Below are 23,227 nucleotides of genomic sequence, written 5' to 3' on the forward strand. Positions count from 1 at the left end.
AAGTTGACAACGATAGAAATGGAGGTAAGAATCCCAGAACCCATAACTGACCTCCCCTTCTGCCTGCTCATTGTGGATATGTCATGTTAGGATGTGTAAATCCAAGCTCATTCTCCAAAGAAATAATGACATATTTTCTTTAATATTATAGATTGCTCAACTCGATATGATCAATGTGAAAATTAGTGCACTGCGGGCAGTATTTGACATTTTGCAAGTATTTGGGATTGAGGCTTTCAAATCTAGTCCTCATAAATCCCGTGAAATGCAAATTGAAGAATTTCGGAGTGGAAATGAAGAATCAATACATGAAGAATCAGCTGAGCCTGTGGTGGAAACTGATACAGTCAATAGTATCCTTACATTGCTTTTGGGATACTTGGACAATGAGGTGTGCATTAGTAGCTTTTTGAAGTGCTTTTGGAGGCTTCTGAGCATTTGGTGTGGGAGTGCCATTATGCAAGAACAGTGGTAGCAATTATGTTGCTATGAATTGTTTTGGTATATCTATATGTAAGCAAAATCTTACTTCTGTGGGCATTCCTTATAAACACTATTTGAAGCTTTCACATTTTTGTCATGTCTTTTGAGTCTAAAAGTTTAGGTAAGGAATTATAGAAGATGGAGCCTGAAATAGATGGCTACCAAATGCAGAATAAGCAGGTTTGGCAGTGTGCACATAAAATACCAGTGGGGGATGAGAAATTTCTTCATTCAAGAACATAGGAGCAAGAGTGGGTCATTCAACCCTTCAAGCCCGTTCAACCATTTAATGAGATCATGGCTGAGCTGTGGCCTAACTGTATATACCTTTGGCTCATATCCCTCAATAGCTTTGCTTAACAAAAGTTTATCTATTTAAAATCGATTTAAAATTAAAGTTATCAACTAATCCAGCATCTACTGTGTGTGGAAGAATGTTAAAACATTACCATCCCCTTCATCTGTAGAAGGTGGTGAACCTGTGGAATTTTCTACCACAAGGTTGTGTGAGCCAAGTCACTGAGTATGTTTGCGAGAAAAGATTGCTGGAGCCTAAAAGCCTTGAAGGGTGTGGGGAATGTTCGGGAGTATGGTGTCGAGGTAGAGGATCAACTATGACCGTGCTGAATGGTAGAAGTTGGCTTGATTGGCTGAATGGCATACCCCTAATCTTATTTTCTATGTTTCTATGAAGGAGGTAGAGGGCTGGATGATGTTTCAAAGATACTAATTTAAAGCATGAGAATAACAATTTTTAAAATGGATAATTTAGGGGACTGGGAGCAAATTTAAGTCAGCAAGAACACGACAGTAGTTGACTAGGATTTGATACACGTTAGAATACTGTTCCGGAACCGTATACTCAGATGTGAAAATGTATGAATTTTCTTGTTTTCTCTGTCCCAATTAAATGTTCCAGCATCAAGTTTTTTGACTTTCAAAGTTAAGAAATTTATTTATTCCCAGTAAAATAAAGCAGCATTTCACTTGCTTATGTCTCTTGCATTGAAGATTAGGCACAAATTAATGTAGTATATCGTTACATTTTAAAGCTATGTTTATGTTTTTTGTGTCAAGCCTGTAGTTACTTAAATTAGGTTGAAGCTTTAAAGTTGAAGTGAGTAGCTGACAAGGTGAAGGACTTTCACAGCTCTCCGGTTTCTTGTGGTCACATTTCGAGGAGCTTGGTTCTTCGGTGAACTCAGATAGTTTGGAGGGACTACAGGTCTTGGGGTTTCCCACTTTCAAGGTATTGTTTTATTTTGTTGACTAGGCAGGATTGAGGAGATATGTGTTTTCACACATTGCCCTCAGTTCCAGAGCAGTCTGACAAAGTCAGCTGTACTAGAAACCTGTGCCCAAGCCATTGGGTTTGAGCATTGTCATCACCATTTGATAGAAAATATACTCAAATATATGACCGCCTGGAATGAAGATGGCCAGCCTGCATTGCCCGATGTAACAAATCAGGGATACACTTCAAAAAGGCAGCATCCCATCAGCTTAACTTATTTCCAAAGACACAGGGGGATAAAACATGTGCTGTGGAAAGAGAAAGCCCAAAAAAATCCAACAATATGCTGATCATTACTTGCAAAGCTTTTTCTCAGTCACCCAGAGCTACAATTGGATATCCCCTTTATTCTCAGAATGTTGTTTCTCTTTGAACATAGAAGTAATACTGGTCATCAGTTTTGATGAGTGTTTCAGAAGCAGATGAGCTGAATTAGGGGTAGGGACAGATTTGTGTAAATGGGAATGGGAAGTTGGTGTTCTTCATCACTTTCTTTGCTTTTGAGTGGCTCATTGCGCTTAGTGTGGGTAAAGAGATGTCGCTGACTGCATTTTCCATGTGGATCACAAAATGAATGTCATGCTCTGTTTGCCTCCAGGCCCTTGAGCATTTGTGCTCTGTCCCTCTCCCCAACTTGCATCCATTTCCTTCATTGTACCTTCCTAATCCATCTGTTCATCTTCTTGACCTGTTCTTTCCTTTCCCCTTCCCTGTTCTCTTGACCCTTTGCTCTTCTCTTTCCATCCTCTTTAGCACCCCCTTTGACAATTTTTTTTATTGTTTGCCACTCTTTCCCTCTTCCTAGTGCATGTAATTTTGTAAATACAAATAAAATTTGCTTTTATTTCCAGGTGATAGACCTTAGGACTGTTGCCGCAGAAGGCCTTGCTAAACTGCTTTGTTCTGGAAGACTTTCTAGTCCTAAAATTCTTTCTCGACTTATTTTGTTATGGTACAATCCTGTAACTGAAGAGGATACTTTTCTTCGTCATTGCCTGGGGGTTTTCTTTCCACTCTATGCATTTATGAACAGGTTTGTACTTTTATATATTGTTGAACTAAGTTTTTAAATGTTCCTAAATTTTTACTAACTCCATAAAACTGAAAGCTGAACTTCTGTTGAAGGTGAGGGAAATTGTAAAACATTGATGGAGAGATAACATCAGAGGTGTGGGTTAGTCATATAATGAACAGTATCAAATTGCTGAATTGAATCACAGCATTGATTTGGATATCTTGCACGATTTATAGACAAAAGTCATTCTGCTCTTGGATCAGATATTTAAAAAATGCAGAAATTGGAGAAATTTGATGGTCATTCTGTAACAATACCTTCTTTCTGAAAGCTTACCAGGTCTTTTTACTTTGTAATTAAAAATATCCATCTACTTCACGCGCTTCTGCTCTCACCCCATGAGTTAACTCTCAGAATATATAGTTCCTGACATCTTTCCCTTCCACCAGTACCTCCACGTTCAACATTGTATCTTGTAACATATCTACCACCTCTAGCATGTTGCCACCACACAACACAGCTTCTTTTCTTATCTGTATTCTGAAGGAACCATTTCCTTTGTGACACCCAAGCCTTCTCTTGTCATCCTTAATACCTAATACCTTTTGCTCCTCATGCAAGCACAGAAAACATGCTTACTCACCTCCTTCCTTTCTGCTATCCAACACTCCAAACATTTGAGATAATGGGAACTGCAGATGCTGGAGAATCCAAGATAATAAAATGTGAGGCTGGATGAACACAGCAGGCCAAGCAGCATCTCAGGAGCACAAAAGCTGACGTTTCGGGCCTAGACCCTTCATCAGAGAGGGGGATGGGGTGAGGGTTCTGGAATAATGCCACCCGAAGGTTTCAGGAACAGCAACTCCTATTCCGCCTGGGAACCCTGCAGCCTAATGGTATCAATGTGGACTTCACCAGTTTCAAAATCTCCCCTTCCCCCACCGCATCCCTTAACCAGCCCAGTTCGTACCGTCTCCCCACTGCACCACACAACCAGCCCAGCTCTTCCCCTCCACCCACTGCATCCCAAAACCAGTCCAACCTGTCTCTGCCTCCCTAACCTGTTCTTCCTCTCACCCATCCCTTCCTCCCACCCTAAGCCGCACCCCCATCTACCTACTAACCTCATCCCACCTCCTTGACCTGTCCGTCTTCCCTGGACTGACCTATCCCCTCCCTACCTCCCCACCTATACTCTCTCCACCTATCTTCTTTTCTCTCCATCTTCGGTCCGCCTCCCCCTCTCTCCCTATTTATTCCAGTTCCCTCTCCCCATCCCCCTCTCTGATTGAAGGGTCTAGGCCCGAAACGTCAGCTTTTGTGCTCCTGAGATGCTGCTTGGCCTGCTGTGTTCATTCCAGCCTCACATTTTATACTCCAAACGTTTTTCTAGTTTGCATGTCTAGTTAATCCTCCCTATCCGCAAGATCATAACTTGCAAGTTTGCCTGTCCGCAACAAAATTCCAACATACCTTAGCAAAATTGTACATCCATGATTTTTAACCTGCAATTTTAACAAACTTTGCACTCATGAATTTCATTATTTGTGGGGGTTCTCAGGAACGGAATCCTCGCGCACACGGAAGAATGACTATACGTACATCTTTTAAATTTAGTGAACTGTGTCTTTACTGCTCATGATGAGGGAAGACCAAATCCAGGTTGGATGATCATTTTGTTGAACATCTCTGTTCGTTCTGCTGGCTTGTCACCAAGATTCTGACCACTTGCCAATTTAATTTTCTGTCCACTCCTGCTCTGTACTCCCTCCTACATTGTCGCACTGAAGCTCATCTTTCCATTAGGCACTTCCCGTTTTCTGGACTTGACATTAGTTGACTAATTTCAGGTGACATTCATAATTCCATTTTATTTTAAGACAGCGGGTGCTGTTTATTTCTTTTCTTCCGCTGGTCGCAAATTCCTTTGTTCTTTTCTTCATGTCTCACCTGTTTCCCTGCTTCTATTACTTTCAATTACATATATATTTAGTGACTGTAACGATTTAGCAGGGAAATGCTGCCGATCAAAATGAAATAGTACAGCTGTTTAATATTGTGGAAAACTTGTGTTTCTTAGGAAAAATCAAGAATGTTTTCAAGAAGCTTTCCTGCCTACTTTGAAGACCCTATTCTGTGCACCAGCTTCTTCTCCTTTAGCTGAAGTTAATCAGCATAATGTAGCAGAACTCTTTGTGGATTTGACACGAGCCAACACAGTAAATGTTCAAAACAAGCCGATACAGGATTATCAGGTACATAACAACTAATTTTATTATGTGGGTTTGGCGATGATTCCAAACAAATAATATCTGGTTCAAGCAAAGTCAACAAACTGTATTTTATTTGTTGTGTTATGTATCTTGATTAGTATGTCAATACAGGCTGCGCCGATTTATGAATGGCATCCCATAAGATGCAGAGTCCTATGGGCAAATGTTTGTTCGTTCTTAAGAATGGAGAAACAATGCAAATGCCAGTAAAATGTACGATATCATTTTTATTACATGCAATAATTATCATGCCGACTGACGCACATCCGACACCAGTGCTGGTAGTGCGCTGAAGAAACACAAAACCCATCACAATGGTGCAAGTTTACATAATCAAATACTCTGTAAAAGGCAAACATTGGAAAAGAATTAGGCCTTAGCTGTTCCACAGTTCAAACTATTCTGGAATATGTGAAGGACTTGGCAATGGTGAAGGTTACAATAATTACTAAGCAAAGGACTATTTAAGAAAGGTGGTAAAGAAAAGCTAGGGAACTACAGACCAGTGAGCCTGACATTGGTGGTGGGCAGATTGTTAGAGGGAATCCTGAGGATTCTGACAGGATTTACATATATTTGGAAAGATAAGAACTGATCGGGGATAGTCAACATGGCATTGTGCATGGGAAATCGTGTCTCACTAACTTGGAGGATTTTTTTGAAGAAGTAACAAAGAAGATTGATGAGGGAAGAGCGGTGGATGTGATCTATATGGACTTCAGTAAGGCATTCAACAAGGTTCCTCATGGTAATCTGGTTAGCAAGGTTAGAGCACATGGAATACAGGGAGAACTAACAGAACTGGCTCAAAGGTAGAAGATAGAGGGTGGTGGTAGACATTTGCTTTTCAGACTGGAGGCCTGTGACCAGTGGTGTGCCACAAGGTTTGTTGCTGGGTCCACTGCTTTTTGTCATTTCACATAAATGATTTGGATGTGAACATAGGAGGTATGGCTAATAAGTTTGCAGATGACTCTAAAATTGGAGAAGTATTGAAGGATGTTACCCCAGAGTACAACAGGATCTTGATCAGATGGGCCAATGGGCTGAGGAGTGGCAGATGGAGTTTAATTTAAATGAATATGATAAGATACATTTTGGAAAGGCAAATCAGGGCAGGAATTATGTACTTAATGGTAAGGTGTTGAGGGGTGTTGCTGAACAAAGAAACCTCGGAGCGCAGGTTCATAGTTCCTTGAAAGTGGAGTCACAGGTAGGCAGAATAGTGAGGAAGACGTTTGGTATGCTTGCCTTTATTGGAGTTGGGTGGCCATGTTGCAGCTATGCAGGGTGTTGGTTTGACCCCTTTTGGAGGATTGCATGCATTTCTGGTCTTCCTCCTGTAGGAAGAATGTTGCTAAACTAAAATCGTTCAGAAATGATTTACAAGGATGTTGCTGGGGTTTGAGCTACAGGGAGAGGCTGAATAGGCTGGTGCTATTTTCCACTGGAGTGTCTGAGGCTGAGGGGTGACTTCTAGAGGTTTATAAAATCATGAGGGACATTCATAGGGTAAGTAGGCACGGTCTGTTCCCCGGGGTGGGGGAGTCCAAAACTAGAGGGTATTGGTTTAAGGTGAGAGGGGAAGGGTATAAAAGGGATCGAAGGGGTAATTTCTTCACGCAGAGGTTTGCGCCTGTATTGAATGAGCTACCAGAGGAAGTGGTGGAGGCTGTTATGGTTACAACATTTAAAAGGCATCTGGGTGGGCATATGAATAGGAAGGGTTTAGAAGGGTATGAGCCAAATGCTGACAAGTAGGACTGCATTTATATAGATATCTGGTCAACATGGACGAGTTGAACCGAAGGGTCTGTATCAGTGCTTCATGACACTGAGTGGATTAATTATGGAAATGGAAAAACTGCAAATTGTTTGCCTTGAGGGTCAACACTTGTATCATATGCTGGTTAGCTTCAAGCTTTGTTGTGGAGGTGCCATGACTGGGGTGGGCAAAGTTAAAAATCACACGACACCAGGTAATGGTCCAACAGGTTTATTTGAAGAGACAAGCTTTCAGAGTCTCGCTCCTCTTCTCAGGTGTTAGTGAGAGAGGTAGCATCAGAAACAAGTTATAAGCCAAAGATCAAAGGGTCAAAGGACTGATGCGGTGTTTGACAAACCTAAGACGATTATTAATTCTTTAATCAGTTACAAAAGGTTAGTATGAAAATTGTATAATTTCTTTCATGTCAATGGCCCAAGACTACTAATGGTTTTATCAGTTCCCTCAGTATATCAGAGGTGACATCCCAGGTCAGACAATGCATTTTAGGTGTGATGTCCACCAGAGGAGGTTAAAAAAAAACTTGAAAGAAATTTTTGAAATCTTATAACATCTGTCAAGCAGTAAAGAACATTTCAGAGTCCAGGTGTATAGAGCTGTCAGTGAGTGTCTGTCTGTAGCATGAAAGGAAATTTTCCGAAAGAAAAGTGCCTCAGTACAATCTTTGCCAAATAAGTTCCCATCTCTCAGAAATGACTCTTCTGGCATGCAAGCCATCCTAAATATTCAAAATAAGTGTAAACAGAACTGTTTTCTTCACCTGTATCTGTATGTTGCATGCAGTACGTTAAATATTGTGTTCTGACTTTGGCTACCGCTGTACATTACCGTTTACATACATATCTACAAAGTACAGATATGTCGTCTCGTCATAAGTGTTCTGACTTGCATAGATTTCGACTTCTGAAAGTTCTTAGGAATGGAACCTGTTCTTAAGTTGGGGCCTACCTGTACATCTTTTAGGGGTATGCTCAAGGTATCAACGCTGCCTTATAGTTTGTGACCTGAGGGTATCAAGGTCTCAAACTCTATCGTACCTGCGTTCACTTGAAGCACCACGTGCTAAAGGCAGCATGCTATAATGCAGTAGATTAATGCTGGCCCAGACAGGCCCTGATGTGTCTGTGAATGTAATGTCTGTACATAACTGGCTGTAATAATGTCTGTTGGATTCTTCAATACTACAGTGACTGTACCTAGTTTCTGATGTTATGAGAGACTACATACACCTTGTTACATCAGGTAAAATAAGCTGTTGGAGGCAAAACCATAGCACCACTCCCCAACAATTTGCAGCTGCACTCAGTCCGGGTATTTATGTTGTTGGCGTTTGTTTTTCCAATCAGAGTTTGAGTGGTAATGCATTTCTTTTTGTGTTTAAACTCCATTTTTCTTGAGCTGATGTGGAAGACTTAACATAAATTTGAGACAGACATTTCACAATTTTTCATCAGTGGGGATTTATTTCATTTTGTTATGATTTATGGTTCCCTTTTCATAAAAGTTTGAAGTTCAAAGTGCTGTTTATATTCAAGTGAAAGCTGTAAACTACTGATTCTGTTACTGGTACTGGTTTTTTTTTTCCTTTTTAGCTTACAGAATTTGTAGGTAAATTTGAGGCAGTTTTCCTTTTTATTTGTTGTTAGGTTTGTGATTAAAACTGCTTAGTTAATTCTTCAGGCTATGAAAAAGACAATGACATTGGCTATATGGCTATTCTGGCAGGGATTAAGGAGTTTATCTCAATTTGCACTCATTCTAGGAAAGACCACTTTTGATGTTAAGATCTGAAGCTGTTTGTGTTCTAGTCATGTGAGTCAACCAACAATGTCAATAGGATAGAACTTGATAGGGTTTAGTGACCCTGGTTAGATTAAAGCTGCATATAATGCTATGACAAGTTGTGGCTAGAATGGAAGTGATTTGACAATTATTACTGTCAGTCACACCTGAAGGTTGCATTGCAGTAAGTGACTTAGATTGATTTTGTGTAGTGATTTACATTGTGTAACCTCTACATTTAGCACATTTTTGTCTGGGGAAACTGTTTGGTTTTCATCAGGGTTATTTTCTCATGTGTACTGAATCTTTTTAAATAGACCAAGTCTCCTGTTCAGTGGAAGTACTATGCCTTCTACCCATTGACATCGCTATGTCAACTAAACTGTGTTGTATTAATGTAAATCTCGGTTAAAGCACCGTGGGATGGGAAAAAGTGAAAGAAGAGTACAGCTTTATTATTTTTTGGATCTCAAAACAACTTAAAGTACCAGGAAAAAGTAATGGATATACTTATTTTGAATGTTGCTGTTCTATCTGATTTATTTGTGTGTTTATAATTTAGTGTGTCTCAAATTTGAAAGTGCCAGGTTTGCGAGTGGAATGTTTTGTTCTTCACAAAGATCAGGTGTGCTTGATTTATATAACAGCAGTGGGTGACAATTTGTTTGCCTTGAAGCATAGTACATTTGTTTAATACATCAGGTCAAAATGACACTTAAGTGCTCTTAGCTAGTTTGTGTGTTGAAGAACCAGTAATTAATTCCTGTAAATGGGAAATTAAAAACAGATACTCAGATTTGAGAATTTTGGATTTGTGGTAAACTGACTTGTTATTAATTCCTGTCAACTCTTAGCTTGTAACTTTTGCTCTTAGGATGTGGGCAGTTGCCACAAATAGTTGCCTTGTCTTAGTGGCCAAAGCAGTGTTTATGCAGCTGGACAGATTGCACTTCAAGAAGCCAGTTTTTAAAAAAAATTACCAATGTGATAAGGACTGGTTGCATTTTGGAATGGCAGGTGCACTGAAATGAATGATGTTAGTGAAACAATTGGCCTCCTAATGAGAATCAGCAGCTTTCATACACATTTATTGAAGTTGTTGGCACAAATCTTCTAATGGTAGAATTTCAACTGAGTTATAGCAACAGTGAAGAAATCTGTTCGTATTGATATTAAAAGATTAGACTGCCTATTTTATAACATAAACAATTGAGATTGTCAGAGGTCTTAGTTGGAGAGGATACTGTGCCTCCAACTCTGTCAGAAATAGCTTACTACTTTTTCACCTGTTTGAAACTTTTTACTACATTTGAAGCCAGCTACCCAACTGTTGAATGACATAAAATTATTAAAATTTTTCACTTGGAATTTTGCTTTTGCTGGCTTGGGCAGTGATCTGTCCTCCATTTAGTGTTGACTGCAGTTTGTGATATTTTTCAGTAATTTGGTTCGCCATCAGGGTTTGACTTCAATCAGGCCTTTGGCCACAAGCTGCAATTCAATGATGGTTTGAGTCTTTGTTTTAATTTTCCCTCCCTTTCTATATTTTATTGTTTTGGTTTTAATGATTGCAAATTAAGATCAAGACTATTTCCCTAGGAGTAGAAAGGACGGAACACTAATTTACAAAGTAAAATTTGAAGATAATGCTGGGTATGGCAAACCAATGATCCCAACACCTGAGCCTGGGAAACATGTTAGTGGGCTTCTGCTTGGAGTGTGAGTCACTATGCCTTTTTGTGGCAAGTTAATCATGTCTCTCAAACCTATTGAATCTCTGCTGTACATCTCGAGCTTGTCTTCAAAAACCTCAAAATCCATTGGTCTGTATGTGCAAGACACCAGAGGTACCTCTTCCATATCTTTTTGCTCCTTCCTTGCCTTCTGTGTTTTTTTTCTCTAAGGCATCTAAAAGTGGTTCATTCTTTTAAATGCAATATTTAAACACATTTTTGGCTGCTGAATCGGGATTGAATTTTGAATAGGCTGTGATACTGTTTTCAATGAGATGAATTAGAATGGGGCATGTACTGTTCACATCAGGGCTTCCCAAATGTGTTGCACCAAGCTGCTGTGGAGCTCCTAACCTAATGCTAACTGTTGCAAGGCCCTTTTTGGACCAAGCAATTCTTTAACAGTGGCATTGCCTTTCACCAGGCTTTCATCGGGAACTGAATTTTCAAATACTGCTGCGGCCAATTAACCTGACTTGTCATTGGGAAGATTTTGGAGTCCATTGTGAAAGATGAGATTTTTGAATACTGAGCAGGTCAGACAAAGGGGAGCCAATGCATGTTATCTACCTTGACTTCAAGGAGGCAAGGTGCTGCTCAGGAGGCTGCTAAGTAAGATAAGGGCCCATGGTGTTAGAAGCAAGGTGCTAGTCTGGATAAAAGATTGGCAGAAAGAAGACAGAGGGGATAAAATGGTCCTTCTCAGGATGGCGGCCAGTGACTAGTGGTATTCTGCAACCGTCAGTGTTGGGGCTACAACTTTTCACTTTATACATTAATGATCTAGATGGAGGAACTGAAGGCATTCTGGCTAAGCTTGCAGATGATACGAAGATAGGTAGAGGGACAGGTAGTATTGAGGAGGCAGGGAGGCTGCAAAAAGATTTAGACAATTTAGGAGAGTGGGCAAAGAATTGGTGGATAGAATACAATGTTTGAAAGTACGAGGTCATGCACTTCGGTAGGAAGAATAGCTGCATAGACTATTTTCTAAGTGGGGAGAAAATTCAGAAATCTGAAGTGCAAAGGGACTTGGAAGTCCTAATCCAGGATTCTATTAAGGTTAACTTGCAGTTTGAGTCAGTAGTTAGGAAGGCAAACACTCTGTGGGTATTTATTTTGAGAGGACTAAAATATAAAAGTAGGAATATACTTCTGAGACTTTGGTCAGACCACACTCAGAATATTGAGCAATTTTGGGCCCCATATCTCAAGAGGGATGTACTGGCCCTGGAGTGGGTACAAAGGAGGTTCATGAGAATAACCCCAGGAATGAAAGGCTTAATGTATGAGGAATGTTTGAGGTCCCTGGGTCTATACTCGGACTTTAGAAGGATGTGGGAGTGGGGTGGGGGATCGAGTTGAAACTTACAGAATACTGAAAGGCCTGGATAGAATGGATGTTGGGAAGATGTTTCCGTTAGTAGGAGAGGCTAGGACTCGAGGGCACAGCCTTAGAGTAAAGGGAAGACCCTTTAGAACAGTGAGGAGACACCTCTTCAGCTAGAGGAAGGGTGGTGAATCTATGGAATTCATTGCCAGAATAGGCTGTGCAGGTCCGGTCATTGAATATATTTAAACAAGAAATAGGTTCTTGATTGTTAAGGGGATCAAGGATTATGGGGAGAAGGTAGGAAAATGGGGTTGAGAAACTTATCAGCCATGATTGAATGGCAGAGCAGACTCAATGGGCTGAATGACCTAATTTCTACTCTTCTGTCTCACAGTCTTCTGGTCAGTGGCCTGGAATGGTCCAAATTTAAAAATTGAGAGCTTGGAGGTGGTCCTTGGATTCCCATTGTAAATTCTGTAACTTTTTTAAAGTCGTGGCAGAGGGAGGATACGGGGAATCTTCTCATCTCTACATAATGGCCTAGAAAACTTTACTAGAAACTGGTTTACTAGCTAGGGAAATTGGCATTTCAATTTTAAATAGTCACTGAATGATCTTGTGAGGAATGAAGGAAAATATTTTCATTTAATGTCAAAAATGGTTAGGTTTTCTGGTAATCTGACAAAGCACGCACATTACCTTAGTTTGGCCCAGTGATATTCAGTCTCCGTCATTTATGCTGGTATCCCTCTGAGGATCTGCCTGTCTCTTCAGCAAACTAGTGGCAAGCCTGGAAGTGGCTGCTATATTGCTTTGGTGGTGGTGTCACCCAGGCAGCTGCCTCCCCATGAAGGTGCTTGACACCACTAAATGGTTGGCATGGAGATGGGGTAAGAGTATAGGGGCAAGGATAAATTTTTGGAGGATGCTGAAGGTAATGCTGTGAGTTTCACAAAGAGAGGCCACCGCTAACTATAATTGGAGAGATTAGAATGGATTTTAGGAAACAAAAAACCTCAATGAGCTGGATAACAGAGGGAATAAGTTAGAGGATGGTATGCTCAACAGTACTGTAGTCTTAAGACTGGGAGAGATAATGCTAATGCCAGCACATTCTTGCACAATGAGATCATGGGTAATAGGACTGTATGTATGAGTGAATGCATATTCTGGAGAAGGATGGTGATAGAGCAATGATGGGTGGAATAAAAGTATAAATACAGTTTACTGCAGAGATAAAAAGGAAGAAAGTTGAACCATTTTGTACTGCACACGTTCTACCAGCAATTATTTCCAGTACAGAAAGTTATCTCTTAAACTGGTGTAAGGCGGTGGTGCTGAATGTTGGAGCCTAAGAATAAATTTTCACTCCTGATCATCTATTTAGGGAAATTTGGGTTAGATGGTAAATACTGGCCTTGCTAATGATGCCTGGGTTCCATATACAAGTATAAACAAATGAGATACATTTATATTCTCTCTTGTACCCAAAATGTTGTCTTATTTCTGTAGGTGTTTACAGTGCATGACAATCTGGCTGTGAAGATCTGCAATGAAATATTGAAGGATCCAGATTCCCCCAACATTCGTATTTTGGTCAAAACTCTGGGATTGCTTGAACTATCTACTGGAGTGTCACCTTGCACAGAGCAGTTGTGTGTTCTCCTAGATAACATTAAGGTTATATTTATGACTTTTTCCATAAAATCAGAAAGAACTGGATAATATTGTCTTTATCAGAATTGGCATTGTTTTAGAGTCTGAACGAATGTGATTCTGAGTGAGTGAAGTATAGAAAATTGTTAATTCTGTCGGTGTAAGAATTAGTCCACAAGTTTTTCGTTCTTAGTCATGTGCTGAAAGTCAAACAAGAATTTTCTCTATCTAATTGGAAGAAATCATTTGCTGATTTTGTCCCTTTGAGTGTTACACGTAATATTTGGTGAGCCTCTGACCTAGATTAGATAAGATTCCCTACAGTGTGGAAACAGGCCCTTCGGCCCAACAAGTCCACACTGCCCCTTGAAGCATCCCACCCAGACGCATCCCCCAATAACCCACACACCCCTGAACACTACAGGCTGTTTAGCATGGCCAATCCACTGATGTTCAGAACCTCATCTTTATCACTTCCCTTGTTGCCTTCTTCTTTTGAAATATATAACATTTGCTTTTATACTCCTCTAAAGGCATGTGATCTGAGGTTCCTTTTATTACCTGTTTCTGTTGGAAATGTCTAATCTAGAAAGATAATTTCATTTATTTAAAAAAAAGACTTGACTCTTCTGTCTTTCACCACTATTGCCACCCAGGTCTTTGTAGGGGAAGATAAACACTTCCTAATTACTTGAAAAATATTTAGCTATCCTAATATGCAGCACCTAAATTGAGATTTAATTTTCCAAACTCTAATGTATTTTTAAAGTAAAACGGTGAGCCTTCATGCAGTGTGGATGTGCTAACATTTGGTAAATGGGCGTTCTTTTTGATCTGCCATATATAATTAGGGTCTTGGAAGAATATGAAAGGATGGTAATTTTGTTTGAAATTCTGAATTTGGATCTTGAGTATTTATATGCTCATTGAACTGATCTTTATAGGAATTGAAAAACAGAGTAAATCAGCGAGTCATTGAAAAAATTATACTACATTTACACAGAGGATCAGGAGAAAATGAGAAGAATAGGTACAGCACTACAACAGAGATAACAAATGAAAACGATAAAGGTATGCCTGCTTTACACACAAACTCCTTTTAACTTATTACTTGGTAATGTCGTCATTTCCAGCCTCCAACCTGCTTCATTTGCACCTCACAGTCGTGACAATACAATTGGACATCTTAAAGAATTGTATTAATACAACAACATATTGTTTCCAAGTTGCTCGGGTTGAGGTTATCACCAAAATGAATGGACATCTGAAACAAATGGAAGAATCTGACAAGGAGGGAGGGGTTAATAGCATGGAGCTTTAAACAAGGAAAAGAATCAAGAAACCACGAATTATGACTGTAATGTTGCAAAATAAGGATATGTGGAGCAAATTGAAGAAAGTAAATTGAAATACAGAAATTTAGTTAATGATGCAAAACAGAGAGAAGTATAAGAACAATGACTAAAAGAGTAGCATGAAATGCTATGAAAGTAAGATTTTGCCAAAACAAAGGTTCGTAGCACACAGCACAAGGGAATGAAAACAGCAGCCGGAATAAGAAAGGAGTTTTAGTAACAAACCCTGATGAAATAAGAAGCTAAAAAGCTGATTGAAGAATCAAACACAGTAAGAAATTCGAAATGACTGAGCTAGGAGAAGAGAGTCATGTTGACTGACCTCTTTAGACCAGCGATACAAAAAAAAGACAGAAAAATAGTATTAAATGAGAACAAACATCCGGGAAAGCAGCCAGAATAAATCTACTACCTGCAGAATTGATTTTAAAAATGAGAGGACTTTGCAACGATACTTAATGGTGACCATTGCTGTCTACTTGAAGTCCTCTGGTTATTCTCCTGATAAGAAACTGAGAAAATTGAGAATGGGGAGGAGGTTTGGAATTACATTCAGGATTATCAATTTGGATTCCAGGGAGGAAGTGGGACAAGACAAGCAATGGACATTAAATGTTAATAAGCTGATACAATTTAGAGTTTGGACTGAAATTATATATTTCTAAATTTCCAAAAAAAAATTGATTAGGTTGACTGGATTTAGGTGTTGACAGTGCTGAAAGACATTGGACTAGGCAGGAAAGCTAGGTGAGGTGAGCTATATATACAATATTATATAACATACATGGGAATAGCATCAATTAAGTGTAGCTAACTGCGAGTCAGGCCAAAAATAGTTTTATAAGGATTTTATTGCTTGTCCTCTCTGTTTATGCAGAAACAGTGGTCAAAGAGGCATTCAAAGACTTACACCAAACACAGAAGAAGGATTAGCGAGTTTTGAGAAGATTTGTAGCTCAGATTGAGGTTCTGGATGTGAGTTTGCTCGCTGAGCTGGAAGGTTAGTTCTCAGACGTTTCGTCACCATTCTAGGTAACATCATCAGTGAGCCTCCTAAGCGCTGGTGTTATGTCCCGCTTTCTATTTATCTGTTTAGGTTTCCTTGGGTTGGTGATGTTGTTTCCTGTTCTTTTTCTCAGAGGATGGTAGATTGATTTGGAGCCATTGTGTTTGTTGATGGAGTTCCGGTTGGAATGCCATGCTTCTAGGAATTCTTGTGCATGTCTCTGTTTGACTTGTCCTAGGATGGAAGTGTTGTCCCAATCAAAGTGGTGTCCTTCCTCGTCTGTATGTAAGGATACTAGTGATAGTGGGTCATGTTTTTTTGTGGCTAGTTAATGTTCATGTATCCTGGTGGCTAGCTTTCTGCCTGTTTGTCCAATGTAGTGTTTGTCACAGTTCTTGCAAGGTATTTTGTATCAAAAAACTTCAAAAATCAGGAGAATTAAACAAGAGAGACTTTCAAAAAATGAAACCAGATGGATCCAACACACCACGCTTCTACGGACAACCAAAAATTCACAAACCAGGAGCCCCCCCTCAGACCCATAGTGCCGCTACCTGGAACACCCACCTACAGATTAGCCAAGGGACTACACCAAAGACTAAAACACCTAGTAGAAGACTCCCGCCACTCCATTCGCTCCACCCAAGAATTCCTGAACACCATCAAAGACACCAAGATAGAGGATGAAATAATGGTCTCCTTTGATGTAACAGCCCTGTTCACATCCATCAACATCAACCTGGCCAAAGAAACACTGACTACATTATTAGAAGAACCGAAGGCACATACACTAGACACCACCAACCTCATCAGCAAGGGCAGCATCATCAAGCTAGTGGACCTATGCCTTACCACCCACTTCACTTTCAATAACAAAACCTACAGACAAACCAACGGTACACCCATGGGATCTCCGATATCAGGGTTCTTAGCAGAGGCAGTAATGCAGAGACTCGAACAAACAGCTCTGCCAATTATCCAACCCAAACTTTGGGTCCGCTACGTGGATGACACCTTTGTCATCACTAAACAAAACAAATAGAGGAAACCTTCAAGACCATCAATAATACCCTTTACTGGCATAACATTCACAAAAGAGGAGGAAGACAACAACAAACTGCCATTCCTAGATGCCACAGTAGAGCGAACAGTCAATGGGGAACTTCAAACCAGCGTCTACAAGAAAACAACACATACGGACCAAATACTGAACTACAGGAGCAACCATCCCAACACCCACAAACGAAGCTGCATTAGAACATTATTCCAACGAGCCACCACACACCGCAGCACAGAGGAACTACGCAGAGCAGAGGAAAATCACCTATACAGCATATTCAAAAAGAATGGGTACCCAAATACACAGTCCGCCGATTTCTCAGCAACAAACCCAAACAAATGGATAAAACGGGCCAAGAAACCATAACCACTCTCCCCTACATCAAAGACATTTCCGAAATGACTGCCAGACTACTCGGACCCCTTGGCATCAGGGTAACCCACAAACCCACCAACACACTAAAACAGCTGCTAATGGACTTAAAAGACCCTATACAGACAACAAGCAAAACGAACCTCATCTACAAAATACCTTGCAAGAATTGTGACAAACACTACATTGGACAAACTGGCAGAAAGTTAGCCACCAGGATACATGAACATCAACTAGCCACAAAACGACATGACCCATTATCATTAGTATCCTTACATACAGATGAGGAAGGACACCACTTTGATTGGGACAACACATCCATCCTAGGACAAAGCCAAACAGAGACACGCACAAGAATTCCTAGAAGCATGGCATTCCAACCGGAACTCCATCAACAAACACATTGATTTGGAGCCAATCTACCATCCCCTGAGAAAAAGAACAGGAAATGACATCACCAAACCCAAGGAAACCTAAACAGATAAATAGAAAGCGGGACATAACACCAGCGCTTTGTCGGAGGATCATTGATGATGTTACCTAGAATGGTGACGAAATGTCTGAAAACTAACCTTCCAGCACAGCGAGCAAACTCACATCCAGAACAGAAGAAGGATTTCAGGAACTAATTGTTTGGTAACAGCAGGTAGAACTTTGGAATGAAGTGAACATTTTGGCAAAGCCGATGAGACATGGTTTAAAGTTGTCCCTCATTTTTATAGATGGTCGTGGTCATGGTTATGGGTTTGGAAGGTGATTTTGAAGGTAGTTTAAGTTGCTGCAGTGAATCTTGTAGATGGTGCACACTGTTGCCACTGTCTCGATGGTTGAAGGAATGAATGTTGAAGGCTGAGGATGGTGTGCCAGACAGCCAGACTATTTTTGTCCTGAATGGCATTAAACTTATTTGCTGTAGGAGATGCAGGCAAATGTGGAGCATTTTATTACACTTCTGACTTGAGTCTTGAAGATGCTGGAAAGATGAAGCTCGTTTTTTGAGTCAGAAGATGAGTTATTCATTGTAGAATCCTCAACCTCTTACCTGCACTTGGATCATGAGGTGCAAAATCAGAAGCGGGCCATTTGGTCCATCGCATCTGGTCTGCCATTCAATGAGATCATTCTGATCTGATAATGCTCAACTTCACTTTTCCTTGCTTTATTCTGATAATCCTTGATCTCTTTACTGTTTGAGAAAAACCAGTCTCTCTCGACCTTTAATACATATAATGACCCAGCCTCTGCAGCCTTCTGTGGTAAACAATTCCACAGATTTATTACATTGAAAGAAATTTCTTTCATAGTGTTTATGTGACTAGTTCACTTCTATTTTTGGTCAGTGTGTTCCCAGAATATTGATGGTGGGGTTTCAGTTAGCTCAGAAAACCCAGGCCTGTGGTGGTAATACCATTGAATATCAGGGGAAGATGGCCATTTGTCTAGCACTTGTATGGCATACAGTGACTACTTCAGTATATATCTGAAGCCAGTCTTTCTTTCCATGTCAAAATTAATTTTTTTTTGCAATATCTATTATTTATCTGATTTATATTTGATTTTCCTTATTTAGTTTGTTTTTTTCATTTTCTAAGTGGGTGATTTTAACTAGTATTAGAAATTGTGCAGGCAGAACTTCAGGTGGATGGAAAACTGTTTGACACTCCACAACATTGGAGCATAGAGCCAGGAAAATAAATGTTTCCTATCCATGGCAGAAGGTGACAGTTGACTATTGGGTGGAAGTAGACTGATAGTCAGGCAAAGATGCTCTTGGGACTAAAAAGTATAGTTTATAGTATGTGGGTAAGTAGTTGAGAAAAGGCTTGTATATGAGGGGAGAGAAGGCCAGGATGGGGGAGTAATATTTTCTTCAGGCCTGGGAAGCATTAGGACCAAAATCTGTATGAAGGCATCAAGATCAGTGTGGGTAAATAGAGAACATCATTTTAACTGTTCCGTTTCAGTGTTTCTGTTGTGTTGACAGAGTTAAAATTGGCTCACCTACCTCTTATGAGAATAATATCTTAGTTCTGTAAAATATTTAACTTTTTTTCACTTGTAAGTATCGTCAGTATTTATCAATAAAAACCAAAAATTCAATTTGTTGCAAATTAGAAAATGTTAATGTGCCATCACTTTGATATCTTGCAAAATTTCAATTCTAGTTAAGAACTACAATTGAATATAAGAACAAGCTCAAACTACCAGTTCACTTTTTAAATGGAAAATTTGAATGGTTTATAGCATTGAGAGGATCAAAGTAGTTCTACAAATATTGTGCCTTTTTCCTTTTTTTTTCAGATGAAGATTTATCCCAAATCCCTGGGAGTGTCAAAAGTTCTAAACAACCAAATAATAAAACAGTAAATGGTAATGGAGGAAAAGAAATAAACAAAACCAACAAAAAGGGTAACTTTGTCTTTGTAATGCACTGTGGAAATTCTGTATTATTGAAAAAGTTACATTGGACTTTTATAGTGGAATGGATTTTGTTTGTCCAGATGTTACCTTGTAAAAATTTTAAGTGAGACCTGTATATACTGTGCTCTTTAGATCAAGGGAAATGTTTGTCAATGACGAAGTCTGTAACCAGAAGCAGAAGGACTAGGAGGGCAGTGCAAACTTCTGATGAAAGGCAAGTATAGTATCAGTGGATTTTGTCATCAGAAATTGTTTTACTTTCTATAATTTGTAACTTGTGGTTATACTGAATGGTGTTTAAAATATTTCAACCAGAAATGTAAATGACATCGATTTCTGAGTTTGGGGTTTCAAGCTCTTATCCCATTAGCTCAGGAAACCCAGGCCTGTAAGTATTAAACGTACAGTAGACGTTATAGTACAAACTGAACTAATGAGCAATGATTCTTCCAAATATAGACTGGAACTTCTTTACAAGGGCAACCTAGAAAACATTGACAAGTCATTTTTATCACTTGTTTTTACAAATTTTCATGAGTACTGTAAGGCAATAGAAAAGCTCTGGCAATTAAAGTATTGGCATTGACTTGCATTGTTTTCTTTGAAAAAAAATCTCTTGTCTGAAAATCTCAAACTTTGACCTCCTCAATCAGAGATAATTTATTGTAGTGTGAAGAATATCCCATTGTATTCGTGATCAGCATGAATGGTTAAAAACATCCAACATTCAGAGCTAAACTGTAACCGACCAGTAATATTGGCCATGATATCGGGAGAATTCGAACGCAAAAGCAAATATTGCAGATGCTGGAAAAGTGAAATAAAAGTAGAATGTGCTGTTAACGTTCAGGTTGGGTAGCATCTATGAGAAGGGAAATAAAGTAATCATTTTGGCCTTATGACCTTTCATCAGAATTGGCAAAAATAACAAGTTTTAAGCGAGCAGGTTTTAAGTAAGGTAAGAACAACTTGTGTTCTGATAGGATAGAGACAGGAGAGATTCACTTACAAAAATGGTAATGGTACAAGACAAGTAAGTTTGCAGCGGTACAGGAATTGGATCTGGAGGAGGCGTAAATGATGCACTGCATTTCTACACACAGAAAAGTGGAAGTTTGGAACACTGGTCTGCAAATGACAATTGCAAATCCATGATATATTTTTATTCTGTGATTGGTAGACCTCTGTTGTCCAAAGGTGTTCTAGAAATACAGAGCAAAGGACAGTATATGACTTGGACTGCACCTCAGCATGTATACATCAAATCAAAAATAGTTTGGGATTAAATGACCTATTATCGTTCCTATGCCTGCGCCCTGAGCAAAGTAGATGTTCTGAATGGAAATTATGTTGAATTTGGTCTTTAATCTGGACATAAAGTGCCTGATTGAAGGATGAAGTGATGTTCCTTGAGGTCCTATTGAGCTTTATTAGAACACTAAGATGCCGTGAATGGAGATGTGAAATAAAACAATAGGTGACTGGAAGTTTAGGGCCCTACTAATTGGTTGCATGGTGGTTTGAGGAAAGTGGTTGCACAATCTGTATTTGATCTCAATAGAGGAAACCATTTGGTGAGAAACTCCATTGTTCACATTTTTAGTGAATTGAAACAAATCACTTTTTGATCTGATCGTTGGACTCTGAGGAGAGAGAAGGTGAAAAAGGAAGTGTCGCTTCTGTGTTTGCTTTGAATGGGGAATGGACATTTGAAGTGGTTGTGGAGGGGATAGCCCCTTTGGAATGGTGAGAGAGGAAGACGTGTTACTTACAATGGTGGTGGTGGCTGAAATAATTGTACATAATCCTCTAATTTGTGGAGGTTTTTGGGGTAGAAGTTGAAGATTGGAAGAAATTTCCACCTTCTCTTGCCTTCTCATTAGCATACAAACCTGCAGATTAGGAGCAGGAATAAACCTGCTAGCTTTGCTGATCTGAATGTGAACTCAACTCTATTATTGTGAAATTCTGATAACCTTTGAGTCGCTTTTTGGTCAAGAAGCTATCTACCTCTGCCTTAAAAATATTCAATTAATTTCCTCTGTACTACATAGAGCCCTAAAGCTTGAAGAGAAAAATCTCCTTGTTTCCATCTTAAATGGAGGATCTGCCTCTTTTAAAATCTCCCCTAGTTCACAACTCTCCCACAAGAGGTAACATACCTTTTAGCACCCACCTTGTCAAGTCCTGTCAGGATCTTATATGTATCAATACGATCAATCTTTATTTTCTAAATTCTCAACAGATAAAAGCTGTCTGTCCCACTTGTTCTCATAACAACAGCCCTTAACCCAAATATCAGTTGAGTCAACCTTTCAAAGTTCTTGAATTATCCATCGCCAACTACTTCCTTCCTCAAGCTTTCTGTCTCCATTGCTAGAAATAAGCTATTGACTCAGCTCACTGACTCCCACTGCAGTCTTGATTGTACTTCCTCCCATCCCAAAGCCTGTAAGGACCTTATTCCATTTGTATGGTTTCTCTGTCTGTTCTACCTGCTCTGTCAGTATGCCTTAATTATTCCTCAACTAAGGGACTTCACTGTGCCTGACAAGTTTTTCCATTTCTGCATTTCTCTGTCCATCCTTCCTTCCTTTCCCAGTAAACAACGTAAATTTGATTTGAGGCTGAGACTAAACACATGAATTTATTTGTGTACTCAATTATTTTTCAATATGTATTTATCAGCAATGTGGGTGGTTCATTAGGGTTTTGGAAAATTAATCAAAAGTTGTATAATGCTTTTAATCAAACTGAAAGTCCTGAGTTCTTTGCGTTACCTTGCTTTGTCAAATGAGAGAGTGCTGAAACTCTTAAGATTTTTGTCTTTTTAAATTTTATTTAATTATTAATAGCATGATTTAATCTTAGTGACAGCCAAGACTTCACAGCCACAGCACCTTCCGTGTCAGCAAGACCTTCAAGACGAGCAAAGACAGCAGCACTGGAGAAAACAAAGATGAATCTCTCTCGATTATTGAACAAAGGAGAAGATTAGTCCAAAAATTATATTTCACATGCCAGCACTATTACATTGTTTCCAAGAAACAATATTTTGTATTTTAATTTAATGTCCCACAAGTCATATACAGTACCAGTCCTGAGAGATTATCATTATTAGGACAGTGTTAAAGTGAGGTGCTCCAGGGTTTAGAAATCTTTCTTTTTAGCTTTGTATCTTACTACGTCAGTAATGTTTGGTGGCTTAACTATTTTTCTTCTATTCTGATGCAAATGTGTATCCTGAAGCTGTGACCTTTTGGAGGCATATTAAAATAATGAGCATTGTCTATCCAGTTGCAATGTTGTACTTGTGAAGTATGTGCTTTAACTGATCTAGCAATGAAGAGCTAAGAATGATTTTGGATGTGGTTAATGTTTAGTTTGTGGATATTGGTGCTGCCTGATGTGTAATTTTTTTTAAATGTTTCCAAAGGACACTTGTTTAAACAATAAACATCTATTATTAATCTGAGTTTTATTTGTAACAATTAATTTTTACTCTTAAAAGTGTGGGCATGCTACAGGTGTAGCCCTTTGAGATCATATTCTGCTACTAGACCAGTCAATGCTTGTCTTTTAATGCTAACTAGTTGGCCCACGAGTCCATTTGACCAAAGTTGTGGTCTGGATTTTTACTCTGAATGAGAGGGTT

The 23,227-nt window shown here is 39.3% G+C and overlaps 1 protein-coding gene across 1 annotated transcript in view; it reads left to right on the top strand.

Annotated features, from left to right (window-relative positions):
- Positions 1 to 23,047, top strand: part of ncapg (non-SMC condensin I complex, subunit G) — a 70,604-nt gene extending 47,557 nt beyond the window's left edge. The window contains exons 15-22 of the mRNA XM_048549173.1: positions 152 to 391; positions 2,629 to 2,810; positions 4,876 to 5,050; positions 13,215 to 13,382; positions 14,303 to 14,429; positions 19,453 to 19,560; positions 19,705 to 19,786; positions 22,444 to 23,047. Coding sequence (XP_048405130.1) covers positions 152 to 391; positions 2,629 to 2,810; positions 4,876 to 5,050; positions 13,215 to 13,382; positions 14,303 to 14,429; positions 19,453 to 19,560; positions 19,705 to 19,786; positions 22,444 to 22,570 — 1,209 coding nt within the window. The 3' untranslated portion in view covers positions 22,571 to 23,047. The remainder of the gene's footprint in view (positions 1 to 151; positions 392 to 2,628; positions 2,811 to 4,875; positions 5,051 to 13,214; positions 13,383 to 14,302; positions 14,430 to 19,452; positions 19,561 to 19,704; positions 19,787 to 22,443) is intronic.
- Positions 23,048 to 23,227: the final 180 nt, after the last annotated feature.

Source organism: Stegostoma tigrinum, chromosome 1, assembly GCF_030684315.1.
Source record: "Stegostoma tigrinum isolate sSteTig4 chromosome 1, sSteTig4.hap1, whole genome shotgun sequence".
Taxonomy (NCBI): Eukaryota; Metazoa; Chordata; class Chondrichthyes; order Orectolobiformes; family Stegostomatidae; genus Stegostoma; species Stegostoma tigrinum.